The sequence below is a fragment of the Mauremys reevesii genome, linkage group 2, assembly GCF_016161935.1.
Source record: "Mauremys reevesii isolate NIE-2019 linkage group 2, ASM1616193v1, whole genome shotgun sequence".
Lineage (NCBI taxonomy): Eukaryota > Metazoa > Chordata > Testudines > Geoemydidae > Mauremys > Mauremys reevesii.
In genome coordinates, this window is record NC_052624.1 from 248,170,099 (window position 1) to 248,185,888 (window position 15,790).

Here is a 15,790-nt window from a genome sequence, read left to right on the forward strand (position 1 = left end):
ACCATTTCCATCACAAATACAGAATCAATAAAATGCAAAGTGGTTACATTAAGTCCCCTACACTCTCAGTTTTTAACTGTCCCGTATTTTGGCTTTAGCAGATAGAACCTAGCAGCAAAAGAATATTTTTAAATTACCATATCTGTCAGTTTAAACAGAATTTACTCATAATCCTCTAATTGTTGTGGAATAAGTTGAAACTCATAAATGATTAACACTCATATTTACTGTCTGAGAAAAACATGTGGTGAACAAAGAAAAGATTTGTGTGTGTGGAAAAGACAGCATGGCCTTGTGGTTAAGGATTCCTGGGTTCTCTATTCCCAACTCAGTTGCAGATTCCCTATGTGATTATGGACAAGTCGTAATCTTTCCGTGCCTTACATTCATTGTCTGTAACATAGGAATAATAAATACTTACCTCACTGAGCTGTTATAAGGATAAGTTAACTCATGTTTCTCAAATGGATCCTTAGATGGGTTAGCTATGTAAGTGCAAACGTTTATGGGTTGTTTTTTCTTGATAATCGTATGTACAAAGATTCTCTAGCACTTAGTACCATGTCATGGTTTTGGTCTTTAACTCTCTAATGTGTTTTCTTAATTCCTAACATAAACCATTAGGAGTGGATCACTGTGCTGAGAACAACCATGGCTGTGAGCAGCTGTGCCTGAACACAGGCGACTCATATGTCTGTCAGTGTTCTGAAGGATTCATCATTAATGAAGACCTAAAAACCTGCTCACGTAAGTTTCTTGATAATTTCTTTGATGAGAATTAAAGCGGAGGGAAGCAAATAAACAATAGAAACATAAAACTGATACACTGCATCAGACCCAAGGTCTATGTAGTCCAGTATTCTGTCTCTGACAGTGGCCAGTACCAGATGCTTCAGAGAAATATGTGAGAACCCTGCAGTAGACAGATGTGGGGTAATCTGTCCCCAACATTAGGTCTCATCCTGGTCTATAATAGTTAGAGATTGACATAAGCTCTAAAACATGAGGCTTGATATCCACTCCAAAAAATTTTTATTATTATTAATTGTGACAACTCTGGATAATTTGACTCTTGTTATGTTCTTGCTCTCAATGACTGCCAGTGGCAGAGAGTTCCACAGTTTCATTACTTATTGTATGAAAAAGTATTTCCTTTTAGTGATTTTTTAACTTTCCACATGTTAATTTTATTTAATGTCCCCTTGCTCTTGCGTTATGAGATACGGAGAACAGAAGCGCATGATCTGTCTTCTCTATACACCATATATTTTATATACTTTAATCTTGTTCCCTCTTATTCGTCTCCTTTCTAAGGTGACAGTCCCAATCTTTTCAATGCCTCTTCATCTGAGAGTTTTTCTAGGCCTTTGATCTTTCTTGTTGCCCTTTTCTGAATCTCCTTTAGCTCTGCAATAGCCTTTTTGAGATGGCATGACCAGTACTGCACACAGTATTCCAGATGATGCCGCACAATTAATTTATATAGTAGCATTACAATAGTCTCCATATTATTCACCATCTCATTTATCCTTCACTCGGGATGTCTGGTTGTCTGTTCTTCTCTCCTGCTGGCAGGGAGGAAGATGTTACTGGGCATTCTTGTCCTGTCCTCTTTGCTGTTGAAGAGGTGAGTTTTGGTGAGTGATCTATTGTAGATATTATTTGGAAGCCAGCCAGCTCATTGGCCCTTTTCACAAATTTTGTGCTGCTGCTTTCATCATCTTCTACTCCTCTTGCGTGTGTGGACACAGGTACAAATCAATGGACCCTTTGCTCTGGAAGCCCTGCATGTGGTGTGATAAAGTTCCTCATCTACCTTGGTGGGTCCTGCGCTTATTGGCAGATTTTGCTAGCCTCAGAGATCTTCCTGTGTTGGATCAGGAGTTGGGAGGTTTTGGGGGGAACCCGGGCCCGCCCTCTACCCCGGGTTCCAGCCCAGGGCCCTGTGGACTGCAGCTGTCTAGAGTGCCTTCTGGAACATCTACACAACAGCTACAACTCTCTGGGCTACTTCCCCATGGCCTCCTCCGACCAACTTCTTTGTCCTCACCACAGGACCTTCCTCCTGATGTCTGTTAATGCTTGTACTCCTCAGTCCTCCAGCAGCACGTCCTCTCACTCCCAGCTCCTTACATACACCTCACTAACTGGAGTGAGAGCCTTTTTATACCAGGTGTACTGATTAGCCTTAATTAATTGTAGTAACTTCCCAATTGGCTACAGGTGTCCTAATTAGCCTGCCTGCCTTAATTATTTCTAGAAAGTTCCTGAGTGTTCTTGAATAGTCCCCGTTATCTTACCCAGGGAAAAGGGACCTGCTTAACCTGTAGCTAATGTATCTACCTTTGACCACTCTCTTGTAGCTATCTGGCCTGACCCTGTCACAGTGGATGAACACATTATGTTAAGTGACTTTCTTCTTTATTCAGGAACTTAAAGTCCTCGGTAGAGATGTCACTAATGCAGCCTAATATAGGAGCTCCCAATACATCAGAAATTAAACTTGCCCTAGCAACGTTTCTATTCTTAATATAGCTAATGAGAGTTAAGACTCACTCCAGTTTAATAGAGTTAGGAGGGTAAATTGCCCGCTCTAGGGTAAAAATCTGCAGAAGGAGCCAATGAGAAAGGAAAACTCAGTGAATTTTGCCTTGCTGTCTCTTCCTGGAATTATCCCCACTGGTCAGAGGGGTTTGGCAGGCCTCACCAACGATTTTGGCGGCCACTCTACCTGCCTTTCCCCCCTCCCCAGCTCCCCAAGCCGTTGATTGCATGGACAACTCCTGAATCTGCTGCTTTCCCTGCCATTGGGCAACAAAGTTTCAGCAAGAGTCAAACTGCCATTGGCAAGGTCCCCCTGCAACCGCACAGTTGCAGTCACAGAGAGGATCATGGGGAAGATAATGCAAATCAGAGGGTGGAAACATATTTGCTCCACCCTCTCCTGCTCCCTGAAGTCCACAAAGATCCATCCATCCATCCATCCACCCCTCCAGAAGAGGGGTAACGAATGCTACCAGGACAGAACTCCTGCCTTCTGTGCAGAAAGGGGAGAGGGATGGCTCCACTGCTTCTAGCGGAACCAATGGATATAGAGAAGCAGGTGAGTTGCTGTTTTAAGAGTTGTATCAACTTTCCAATGGAAAGTCCTGTTTCCTTGGCAGTAGAAAAGATATTTTTAAACTCTGGTGATTTAGTTTCCTCCAGGTATTACTTGGATTCCCATCAGAAGCATTAAAGCTATACAGTGACTCCTGGATTCCTCTGGGCACTGAATCTGATCCCTCGAGTATTTCCTCTACTTGCCAATTTACCCTTCTCTGCACATCTATTTGGGAACAGTTCTGCTCCTGAGCTCCAGCCGACCCTGTTAAAATCACATGGGCAATCTTTTTAGATTATCAGAAAAGGTTTTTGGGTCTTTCAGATAACTGTTAAATGAGCAGCTGAATAGATGTATTTAATATATATCACTTCTGAATCAAGAGACTAATGTCATATATACCAGGAACACCCTAGTGATAAACTGGCTTCTGCTCTGACATCTAGCAACAATAGCAAATGGAACTCCATATGCAGCAGAGCTCACACACAGTTGAACAGAACGCCGAGTATGGAACTCTCAGAGAGCACTAGGTCTCATGTTAAAGAAAAGAAAATCTGCAGGAAAGTCAAGACAACAAATGTAACTGAATTAAAATGATTTGTGTCAATTATTGTTCAGCATCAAAGCTCACATGATCTAATCCAGAATCTATTGAATCAATGAGATCAGGTACACTGAGAGTTCTGGGACTCACCCACCTCATGCTTTCACATCGAGTATGTATGCAGAATCATCAATGAAAGGTGAATGTTTAGAAGAAAACCTCTGTTGTTTAGATACCTTGTGGTTGTAATTGTGTCTTATATGACATCATTAGCAAAATATCTTTATAGTTTATTCAAAAAGTATTGAAGTATCTGGACTCTTTTCTGAGCTATTGCAAACAGAAAGATAGCTTTTCTCATCTCTGCCCACAGGGACCACTCTAAATCATACCTAAAACCTCCTTTTTTGTTTCTTTAAAAGTATATTTATTTTTTATAAAGAACTGAATTATTGTTCAAACAATACAGCATTTGCTTGTTCATACACCATGCAGCTGTGTTAGAGATGACCAGCTGCTAATTCATGAATTTTTAACTTCTTTTTATAACTCCAATCATTGCAGGAGTGGACTATTGTGCACTGAGTGACCCTGGTTGTGAACATTTGTGTGTAAACAGTGAAAAATCTTATACTTGTCAGTGCTTTGAAGGATATGAGCTTCGTGATGATGGGAAAACTTGTAAACGTAAGTTTTTATCAGACCAAGTGACATTACACCGTATCTTTTGTTGCCTGCATCTATACAGTATAAAATCAGTATGTGCAATGTAAATGAGTAGCTCTGAAGCTGGAGTCTGGGACTGAAACTGGGAACCAAAGGTACATTAGTACAGAATTGTATTTTGCAACAGGCAACAGTAATTTTCTCCACAAATTAGGTTAAAAAGATTAAAATTTCTGCGGCCTCTCTCCTTGTACTGCAACCAAGGAGCTCACAATATGAATGGTGTTTCCATTTCTTTGCCCTGCTTGTGTGACAAAGAATGTTAAAAAGGGATTGCATAATTTGGGCAAGACTGTAGTGAAATGAAATCTGAAAAAATCATTGCAAATTTTTCTTCAGTATTACAGCCCTCTCTACTGCTCAGTCACTGTATCTTACTTCTTTAAAAGCCACCTAGATATAATGTGTATAGTAATGTAATTAATTGTATTCCCATTTGTTTGAGGTCTAATCCATTAAACTGATTCACATCTGATGTTAAAAAGCATGTTATTAGGAAAGCTTTTAAAAGACTCACATATTACAGTAGTGGTGGGCAGTCTGTGGCCCGCAGCCCGTCAGGGTAATCCGCTGGTGGGCCGCCAGGCTTTTTGTTTACATTTGTATGGCCACCCGCAGCTCCTAGTGGCCACGGCTCACCGTTCCCGGCCAATGGGAGCTGTGGGAAGCGGTGTCCAGGTGAACCGCGGCCACTGGGAGCTGCGGGCGGCCATGCAAATATAAACAAACGGTCTGGTGGCCTGCCAGCGGATTACCCTGCCGGGCTGATAGGCTGCAGGTTGCCCACCACTGTACTACAGTGATCAATTAAATGGATAATATTATTTACTGTGTGTATTAAACCACAATCAGAATTGGAGCCCCATTGTGCTAAACTATGCAAACATATAGAAAGACATGCTCCCTTCCCTAAAGTATATACAACCTGAGGCCTTGATCCTGCAAGAAGTTACGTGCAAGCGGACTCCTGTACTGGCATTGTGCTCTGTGATGGGGCACATCACCCCACACTTGCCCTGAAAGGGTTAATGCAGGTCAAGATGAGGAGGGGGGGCAGTTAAACAGACAGGCTACAGCTGAATAATCCCCTGATGGGATGAGGAGGAAGGAGCTGGGTGGGGTTTATAAAGACAGGAAGCTGATAGCAGAGGAGCTGTGGGGAAGTAGTCTGCAGTCATTCCCTGGGAGAAGGGAGGTGCGTTTGGGGTCACAACAGCAAGCAGCCTACAGTTACTCCCTGGGAGAAGGGATTTTTGGCTGGAAAACCCAGAGAGGAGGGAGAGCCAGAAAGGATAGGAAGGGCTTAGGAGAAGCAGCAAGGGATAGTGCAGACCTTGGCTGCTGATGAGAGGATCCCTGAACTGGACGCCAGAGTAGAGGGCAGGCCCCGATTTCCCCAAAGCCACCGGGGAAGTGGCACAGACCAGACAGTGGAGCACGGACTGCCTGAGACTTTGATCTCTGCAAGGGGAAGAGCACAGTGAGCTGGCCAGAGGGCCAAGTCAGAAAGTGGAAGCTGTAGCTTCTGGAGAGGAAGCAGCAGTGGAGCGTGCAACAAGCTACCAGAGGTATGTGCAGCCGCTGGAAGGCGCTAATCCCCAGAATGGCCAGGAGGAAGTGCCCTAATGGTGAGTGGATCCCGTGACAAGCTCTGTGCAGGACTGGGGCTTAATTTAAAACAAGCTGGAACAAGGGAGTGTAACAGAGAGAGAGAAAGGGGGAAGGAAAATGAGCATAACACAGATATTTAGTACATGGTTGTATAGCTTTTAATTTTTGTTTTGTTTTAAATACAGTATAAGGCATAGCTAAAATTAAATGAAATATCAGTAGTCCTCACTGGCCATCTGCCTACCCATTATGAGCTGACAATTTCCATCACAACACATAATACAACAGATTATTTACACCAACCTGAAACACCACATAAACTGAGCTTTTGTAATCCTATTTTATTACAAAAAGACAAATATTTCTTTAACCACAGAGGGAAAAAGCCTAAGTGTTCTGGGTTTCAGCAGGTATTTTTGCTTGAAGATAGTAAGATGATGATAAATATCTTGTTTTCCACAGGAAAAGCTGGATTGAAATGTAAATAACTTGACAGTTCAAAATCTTTTTACTCCTTAGAGGCCAGTGACCCAGGGCCAGATTTTTTTTAAAGGTATTTAGGTGCTCACATAGGCGCCTAGTGGGATTTTCAAAAGCACTACACCTAGCTCCTCAGTGGCATTTAGGCACCTAACTCCCCTTGGTGTCAGTGAGAGTTAGACACCTAGGTACCTAGACCTACCTGCATCTAGGCGCCTAAACAACTTTGACAATCTAGCCCCTAGTTACTGTGCTTTCTGATTTTTTCCCCTTAATAAAGAGACCACAGATTAAGAGGAGGAGGAAGATGTGCTTGCTTGTTAAAAACAAAAGATGAAAGAGTCAGAGGTTGTTGGAAATGCATTGCTGGATTCCACTGAGCAAACACATGAAAGATTATGAGTTGCAGGGCTCTTTCACTGGAAAACTAAGACCTTTTAACCTTTGCATTTATAAACATTTTAACTAGCAAAATTTCTTTTCTGTCTAAATTATTCTCAGGTAAAAATGTCTGCAAATCAGTCAACCATGGTTGTGAACATGTTTGTGTTAATAGTGACAATTCATACATCTGCAAGTGCCGTGAGGGATTTGCACTGCAGGAAGATGGGAAAACGTGCAGAAGTAAGTAACCTGATTTTTGCCGTACATTTGTGTGTGCAGCAGGCAAAGAAGAAAGAACTTCATTGCTCTTTTACTGAAAGAATGTCCCTAGTAAACTGTAATAAATATCTAAACTATCCTCAGATAAAGACCTCTGCAAATCAGTTGACCATGGTTGTGAACATGTTTGTGTTAATATGGACAATTCATACATCTGCAAGTGCCGTAAGGGATTTGCACTGCGGGAAGATGGGAAAACGTGCAGAAGTAAGTAACCTGATTTTTGCCGTACATTTGTGTGTGCAGTAGGCAAAGAAGAAAGAACTTCATTGCTCTTTTACTGAAAGAATGTCCCTAGTAAACTGTACTAAATATCTAAACTATCCTCAGATAAAGACCTTTGCAAATCAGTTGACCATGGTTGTGAACATGTTTGTGTTAATATGGACAATTCCTACATCTGCAAGTGCCGTAAGGGATTTGTACTGCGAGAGGATGGGAAAATGTGCAGAAGTAAGTAGTCTGATCTCTAATGGAAGATTATCCTTGTAATGTTTGTATTTGTAGAAGTGTTTTAACTAGCAAACTCTCTCAACTATTCTCAGATAAGGATGTCTGCAAATCATTTGACCATGGCTGTGAACATATTTGTGTTAATAATGACAATTCCTACATCTGTAAGTGCCAGGAGGGATTTGTATTGAGAGAGGATGGGAAAACATGCAGAAGTAAGTAGATTGATCTTTACTGTACATTTGTTTCTTCAGCAGACAAAAAGAGAAGGAACTTCATTGCTCTCTTTCTGGAAGATTGTCCTTGTAATTTTTGCATTTATAAATATGTTTTAACTAGCAAACTATATTAAATATTTTAACTATTCCCAGATAAGAACGTCTGCAAATCAGTCAACCATGGTTGTGAACATGTTTGTGTAAATAATGATAATTCATACACCTGTCAGTGCCATGAGGGATTTGTGCTAAGAGAGGATGGGAAAACATGCAGAAGTAAGTAGCTTGATCTTTGTAATACATTTATGTCTACGGAGGACAAAAAAAGAAGGAATTTCATTGCTTTCTTACTTGAGAAATATCTGTCTAATCTTTTATAAATGCAAAGTAGTTCTAACCAGCCAACTCTCAACTATTTTCAGATAAAGACCTCTGTAAGTCCATTGACCATGGCTGTGAACATGTTTGTGTTAATGATGACATTTCATACACCTGCCAGTGCCATGAGGGATTTGTACTAAGAAAGGATGGGAAAACATGCAGAAGTAAGTAGCCTGATATTTACTGTACACTTCATGCTGATATCACTATATGAGAGAATGAAAATCTTAAGTGCCCTTTCCTTGGAAGATTGTCCTTGTAACTTTTGCATTTATAAAATATTAAATATCTAATCTATTCCCAGGTAAGGATGCCTGCAAATCAGTTGACCCTGGCTGTGAACATATTTGTGTTAATACTGACAGTTCGTACGTCTGCAAGTGCCATGAGGGATTTGTACTGAGAGAGGATGGGAAAACGTGTAGAAGTAAGTAATCTGATATTTACTGGCAGATTGTCCTTGTAATCCCATTTATAAAAGCATTTTAACTAGCAACTCTCTCTCTCAGATAAAGACCTCTGCAAAACGGCTGATCATGGCTGTGAACATATTTGCATTAATAATGACCATTCCTACGTCTGCAAGTGCCATGAGGGATTTGTACTACAAGAAGATGGGAAAATGTGCAGAAGTAAGTAACCTGATCCTTACTGTACATTTCATTCATTGAGCAACTGCTTGTTTGATTTTAAAGTGAACTGATCCAGCATCCCTTCTTCAAAAATCATATAAAATTTGAGGTTGAACCACTTAACCTGAAGATTTTGGAAGCAAAAGCTATTAAGAAAGTAAGAATGATTGTCCTTGTAAGCCAGTGAGTATAGCAATCATTCTTTCCAAACCTCAGGAAAAGAGCCAAAAGTAAAAATCAAGTTGCCAAGGAACTTGCACTTTAATTAGGTTCATGTACCATAGAGTTGCATTTCCTGATTTAAAAGAACATCGGTCTTAACTTTCCTGTCTTCTAACATGAAAAGCCTTGACCATTGTCCCATTAATCAGTGTTTTCCTAAACTAGATTGTTAGGTGTTTGGGACAAAAACTCCGCCCCCACCCCCTTCCCTTCCACCATTCCATGAACGACCATGTACATTTCTACTACTATATAAAGTCCTAGGAACCTCTGCAGTGTTCAGCCCATCAAAGCTGCATGACCCAGCCTGGCTCCACAACAAAAGATGTCCGTTCTAATCTTAGTATGGGAGACCTGCCCCCCAAAGGGCAATATAATGCTCATGGACTTGCCCAAACCTTCTCACTGCCTAGTACCATGGGTCATGGATTAGTCCCTGCTTGGGCTGCAGAACTTAATGAAGGAGAAGCAGGATTGGTGGAGTTTGATTTGAGGGAATGGGGAACTCCCACTGCCAAGGGCAGCCAAGTAGGGTGACCAGATGTCTTTCTCACATAGGCGCCTATTCCCGCCCCCACCCCCCCAACACACACCTCCTGTCTCGATTTTTGACACTTGCTATCTGGTCAGCCTACAGCCAAGGATCCCCATTCCTCAGTTCTTTCATGCACGAGGATGATGATCACCTTCAGGATGCAGTGTGCAATCAGCCTAAACAGTAGTAAGAAAGTTACAGACCCTTTCCTGTAATGTGAGTAGGGCCCCAAATAGGGGCCTGTGACAAAAAATAGACACTTTTTAGAAGTCTCTTATAAAGCATAGGCAAGTAGCCTTGCTGACCTCTGTCAATGGAAGAATGCTGCAAAATATACAAAAGACCTCTTGGCTCTTTCCTACAGATATGTTAGGCTGCAATAATCAATTACTGTCTAAACATATATGGATGTTGGCTTTTAAGTTTTATTTACATGTAAAGAATAATAAATATTTTAAATTGCTTAGAGAAAAGGAACAGGACAATGGCATCTGGAATGTAAACATAGCTATATCCCAGTATGTATTTGTATTTTGAGAAACTAAGCCAAGTTGCAGACAGGATTTATTACTAGTTGATATTAACATATTAGTTTAAGTTTGTGATTGTTACTATGATAACCATAGCTAAACTGGGCACATGGTCAGCTAACCAGAGCTTAGTGTTTTAGTACACTGTATAAACCTTTTCTTTAGAATGCCTAGCAAAAGAGAGAGAAAAATCTCCATCTAATTTGAATATTGTCTATCATGAATTATAACTAGGAATGTACACACTGATCTTGACACCAGTAAAAGTTATAAATCAAAGTTAATTTGGGGTGGTCAGAAGAGACATTGAAAGTCCGAAAGAAATAAAGGTGCAAATCCTCCAGTACCTGCTCAGTCACATTTCCCTTAGAAGTTGGTGAGAATTTTGACTGAGTGAATAGAGGAGGATTTGGCCTAATGTTAACTAGACAAAGGCAGGGCCGGCTCCAGACCCCAGCGTGCCAAGCGCGCGCTTGGGGCGGCATTTTGCCGGCAGGGCGGCCGGCGGACCTTCCGCAGTCATGCCTGCGGGAGGTCCACCGGAGCCGCGGGACCAGTGAACCTCCCGCAGGCATGACTGCGGAGTGTTCGCTGGTCCCGCGGCTCGGGTGGACCTCCCGCAGGCGTGCCAGCGGATGCTCCACCGGAGCCGCGGGACCAGCAGAACCTCCACAGCCACATCTGCAAGAGGTCCCCCGGAGCTGTGGGACCGCCAGAGCGCGCCCCGCGGCGCGCCGCCCTGCTTGGGGCGGCAGGATTCCTAGAGCCGCCCCTGGACAGAGGTGTTCTTTTTCCTGTCCATGGTTATAGCAGTGATGAGGTTGGAGCTAGCAACATTTGATGTATCTTAAAGTTCCTTCAGTGTTTCTGCCCTAATCAAGCAATTAGGGAGAAAAACGTAAAGTTTCAGATGAGAGGAGATGATAAAAAAGAAAACACAAATATGTTTTGTTTTTAGTAAGATTTGCAACACAGAGGAAAACTTCCAAATAAGGTCAAATGTTGGGTGGTCATTCATTTCTTACAAACTGACAAATACATATCTGAATGCAGCACAATTAGTATATTCATATCAAGGCTTTCTTTGGCACTGGTCAGAGTAATCTTTCTAAACACCTATCTAAATACATTAATAAATTTAGCCTCACAACACACCTAAGGAACTGAGGCACAGAGAGATTGAAGGCTCAGTCCTGTAAAGTTCTGAACACTGCTTCTGATCCAACCAAACCACTTAAATACATGAATACTCCCATATGTGTAACTTTAAGCACATGAAGCCAATAGGACTATCCGTGCTCCTCAGACTAGATGATCACAATGATCCTTTCTGGCCTTGGAATCTATTATTCTAAGTGTTTTGCTGGATTGGAGTCAAAATTTTCAATACCTTGCAGGATGAAGCTCCTAAGTGTCTTGCTTAAGGACACAGAGGAAGTCTGTGGCAGAGGGGCTTTCTACACCTATACAACAGGTAAACCCATCAGGTACAGGCCTTGCTGGAGATACAGTAGCATCACTACCCATGCTCTGCCTCCTCTAGGCCCACTGGTTCACTCCCAGCAGGATTAGCCCACCTCATATTCCTCACTGCCTTTGGCTAAAATTATGGCTACCTCCTGTGTCTGCAGGCTACTGTGAAATGTGCCACCTTCTCCTCCCCACCCTTAGTCCACCCAGAACACCTATCATCATACTGTGGCCCTTAATCTTCAAAGTGAGGTATTATTACTTACTAAATTCTTCAGGACTGTAGCTGCCCTTCAACTGGACTAGTCATAAGGGAACATTTCTTAAAGGATAGGCAGTTGTTTCATCCATATGTACCGCCTGTTAGCATGGTACATGCTGTTAGCGATTGAACTTAGGTCAAGTGATAAATATAATGGGAAGATATAATTGGTGAAGGGAGAATTTTTATTTTAAAAGACAGTAGGCAAAGACAGATCTGACCCACCTCATGGAACCAGTTTGCAACACCGTCCTTCAGAAGTGTAAACTGTTTCTTGGTGTCTGAAATTTGCTTTCTGATTCCACTTCCGTCTCTCTGTACTCTGATTGCTTTAAGACTAGAGATAGACAATGTTAATTTAAAATAAAAAAACGCAGGCTGAGACCTCATCCATTCCATTTTTTTAATATTTGAATCAAAACATAGCAAATAAGGACCCCTTCTCTTGAACCCCAGGGGGAGAGTCTGAGTAGTGATTTAGATATGACTGATTCCCTCTAGTGTTGTATGGTAAAAATGTGGTTTTGTCTTCCTTTTAGAAATTAATCTTTCCAAATGCTTCTTGCTTGTATCATTTTTAATCCAGTGTAGACTGTATGGTAAAAAGTATCCTGATTGTTTGGCATTTTTGAAGTTATTTACCATGATTACATGAATAGACTGTTTATGCTGGTACCAAATTTTGTTTTGTTTATAAGACAAACTAATTCCAGAAATTCCTTAATTGTGCTTCTTTCTCACAGTAAAGCATAGTAACTGCTTTGTTGAAATGTGGAGAACCCATCCTACTTCGTGACAGAATATCATCCACTGTGTATCATCCACTGCTTTCTACTAACCTGTGAATTGCATATGTGCTGTGTGTATGAGAGATTGATATAGAATACAGGTATATATCCATACACTATACCCCCAAACACATACACTTTGCAATATTTTGGCTCATTTTAGCAGTCCATTTCCATTTTTGTCTCTAGAGTTTTCTGTTTAATGGAGCTAATGGATTTGGAATAAATTTTAAACAGGTTTTACATTAAATTTTTGGAGGTTTTTTTAATCCTTTGCAAAAAGTACAATCCTCAGTTCATTGTTCCTTATCAGATAGTTTGGGCATTAACTCAAATCCAAGAGATTGAGAGTTAAAATCCTATTACTAAATAATTAGAACAATACCAAAAATATTCCTGCTGAAGTCTCTAAACTGAAGGATTCAGGCAGCTCCTGTCTCTGTCTTGTCTCCTTCCACTCAGCAGAAAAGCCACCAACCTTCCTACTTCTGTTCCCTCCCCTCTCTGAGACTTTCCCACAAACTTAGACTTGGCTGGAGAGAGCTGTTAGAAGGAAGAGGAAGGCTGAGCAAGCATAGTCCAGCCCTGCTTCTGTTAACCGTCAATGCTCCTGTCACAGTACTGCATGCTAGACAATACTGGAATAGAAACTAAATGCTATTTCCTGATAATGGTGTGATGGAGAAGAGTATTTTGTTTTCACGTTTTGTTCATTTGTTTTTTTCTGTGCTGCATTCCCAATGATGGTTATAAATTATGGCTCTACTAGAAGATCCCAGAAGCAGTGGGAATGGTGTTTGATGTCAAACATAGGGCAAAATTCTATTCTCCTGTCCACAGTACAGATCCCTCTTAAATGCATATTTATCACTTGATATCTCTACGCTGGTGAAAATCATTGAGACTTTTGCTGAGAAATCAAGCACAGAGAAGTGTGGATCTGAAGAACAGAATATTGCCCTTAGATAGCACATTACTGGTGCGGCATGACTAGGTGATAAATATCGTTACCGCACATAGTCATTGAATGTGTGTTGGGAGGGGCGAGGGGGGAAGGAATTTTCATACAATCTGTACTTATTTTCAGAAATCCATTTTGTTTCCCCCTATGTCATTATAAAGTTAGGACTAAAATGTTGATTGGCCATTGTCATTGCCATTTTATTGCTTTTAGTTTTGTAGGGATAATAGAGTGTGTTTTAGGTAATTAAAATACAGGATGATCTCAGCAATGTGTTTTAATGGCTTCACCCTTTACCTCTACGTTGAAATTGTCTTTGCTGAAATTTTGAGAGATAAGCCAGTCCAGGGTATCTCTTATAAATGTATTAAACATTAAGCAAACAGTTATAAAACAAATTTATGTTTAAATGAAATATGTCATTAGCTAATTTAACTTATAGTTTTCCTAACTTGCTTAACTTAATTTACAGTAATACAGTGCAATAATCAAATCACGGTTGTAAATTAAGTATAATCAGTAAGTCACTTGTTCAGTTTATTTGGCTCGCTGAGTATTACAATTAGTGATTGTATTAATTATAACGAAAAAACTCTCCGTGTTTTACAGGAAGGTTAAGGGGAGAAACTGTTCCCTTTAAGTTAAGCCATTCAGCTAAAAGTCTAGTCCTTGCCTTGGTTTTAAGGCATTAAATATAGCCCTTAGAATGATTTCATGGGCCATATTTAAACACTACAGAATTATGTCAACCTAACTTACATTGGCATACAGCCACAGCAGTTATTAAATTGCTTGTGTGTATGCACACTCAGCTCATCGTGTCAGTGGTGTATGTCCTCACCAGGAGTGCTAGTATCAATTGTATTGTCACTGTGGGACAGCTCCTGAAAGTCAGTAACAGTCCACGTAAGCAACACAGGGTCTACACTGACACTGCATCAACTTAATTACATGGCCCGTGACTCTACACTGCTCGGGGAGGTGTTACTAAATCAGTGTAGAGAGGCTCTTACATCGGCAGGAGCCAAATTTAAGTGAAGAAACTTCCACAGCTAGGTCAAGACAAGGCAGCTTACGTTAACCTAACCATCTAGTGTAGACCAGGCCTCCTTTAGCTGCTCTCTCCCATTAAACTTCACTGTTCACAAAAACTACATCACACTGTTCTACAGAACCAGACTAACACGGCTACCCCTCTGACACATCACACTGTTGTTTATTTAATCTATTTTTCCTCCCCATTTTAACACAGCGGCTGCATCTTTCTGCCAGTCTTGCACAGATACAAAATGTTTTCTAGAATCCCACAGATAGCAGTTTCAGAATGACACTTATTTAATCCGCAGTTCTCTCACTAACAGGTTTAGGGAGAAATGTTTTTCAGCCCTGAGCAACATAGCTAGGTCCATCTAATTTTAAGTGTAGACTAGGCCTTAGTTTTGGAACAAAGGTTTTGTCTACACTAGTGTTGTATCAACCAGGCAAGGTACTGACAAACTTCAACAGGACTTTATTTTTAAAGTGGAAACCTCTTTACCAAGCTGCTGTTGCACCCTCTGTAACTCTCACTCTGCCTCCTCAACCCCTCCCCGCTCCTTCCTGTTTCCTGTCCTTTCAGACTCCCAACAGCCAGCACTCCCAGTTCTAATAATCACAAGCAACATCTAAACACCACAACTAGCACTTTTGTTGGTAAAACTTTTGTCAGCCAGGAGTGAGAAAAAACACACCCTGACCAACATAAGTTTCACCGACAAATGTTCCTGTGTGGACAGCGCTATGTTGGTGGGAGATGGTCTCCTGCCGACATAGCTACCGCCGCTTGTTGGGAGTGCTTTAATTATGCTGGCAGGAGAGCTCTCTCCCACCGGCACAGAGCGGCTACACAGGGGACATTAAAGCAGGGCAGCTGTAGCAGTACAACTGCGACGCTGTAAGGTCCATAGTGTAGACATAGCCCTAGGTGATATTTACCTGTATCTTTATAAATGATAAAATGAAACTTGAAGGTTTTTGACGTGGGGAGGATAGCCTGGCTTTTCTCTCTCACATGTAGACTTCAGGCTTAGCTTAGCTGAGGGTCAGAATCTTTCACCTCTTCATCCTTGGATGGCCAGTCCAGGAAAGCGAGCAGGATACAATTTTGGGTGGCTTATTGATGTGAGAGAGCCTCCACTTCCTTCCTCATGGCTAGAGTGCTTTATAGAG

General features: G+C 41.4%; 1 protein-coding gene across 9 annotated transcripts in view; it reads left to right on the forward strand.

Moving 5' to 3' along the window:
• MATN2 (matrilin 2) overlaps positions 1–15,790 on the forward strand; it is a 107,170-nt gene that overhangs the window by 77,584 nt on the left and 13,796 nt on the right. For 3 of the 9 annotated variants that reach the window (XM_039521929.1, XM_039521930.1, XM_039521936.1), the window contains exons 9-18: positions 625–747; positions 4,215–4,337; positions 6,969–7,091; positions 7,215–7,337; positions 7,461–7,583; positions 7,676–7,798; positions 7,955–8,077; positions 8,224–8,346; positions 8,487–8,609; positions 8,692–8,814. In XM_039521929.1, coding sequence (XP_039377863.1) covers positions 625–747; positions 4,215–4,337; positions 6,969–7,091; positions 7,215–7,337; positions 7,461–7,583; positions 7,676–7,798; positions 7,955–8,077; positions 8,224–8,346; positions 8,487–8,609; positions 8,692–8,814 — 1,230 coding nt within the window. The remainder of the gene's footprint in view (positions 1–624; positions 748–4,214; positions 4,338–6,968; positions 7,092–7,214; positions 7,338–7,460; positions 7,584–7,675; positions 7,799–7,954; positions 8,078–8,223; positions 8,347–8,486; positions 8,610–8,691; positions 8,815–15,790) is intronic. The other 6 variants (XM_039521932.1, XM_039521934.1, XM_039521933.1 and 3 more) reach the window with 6 other exon arrangements.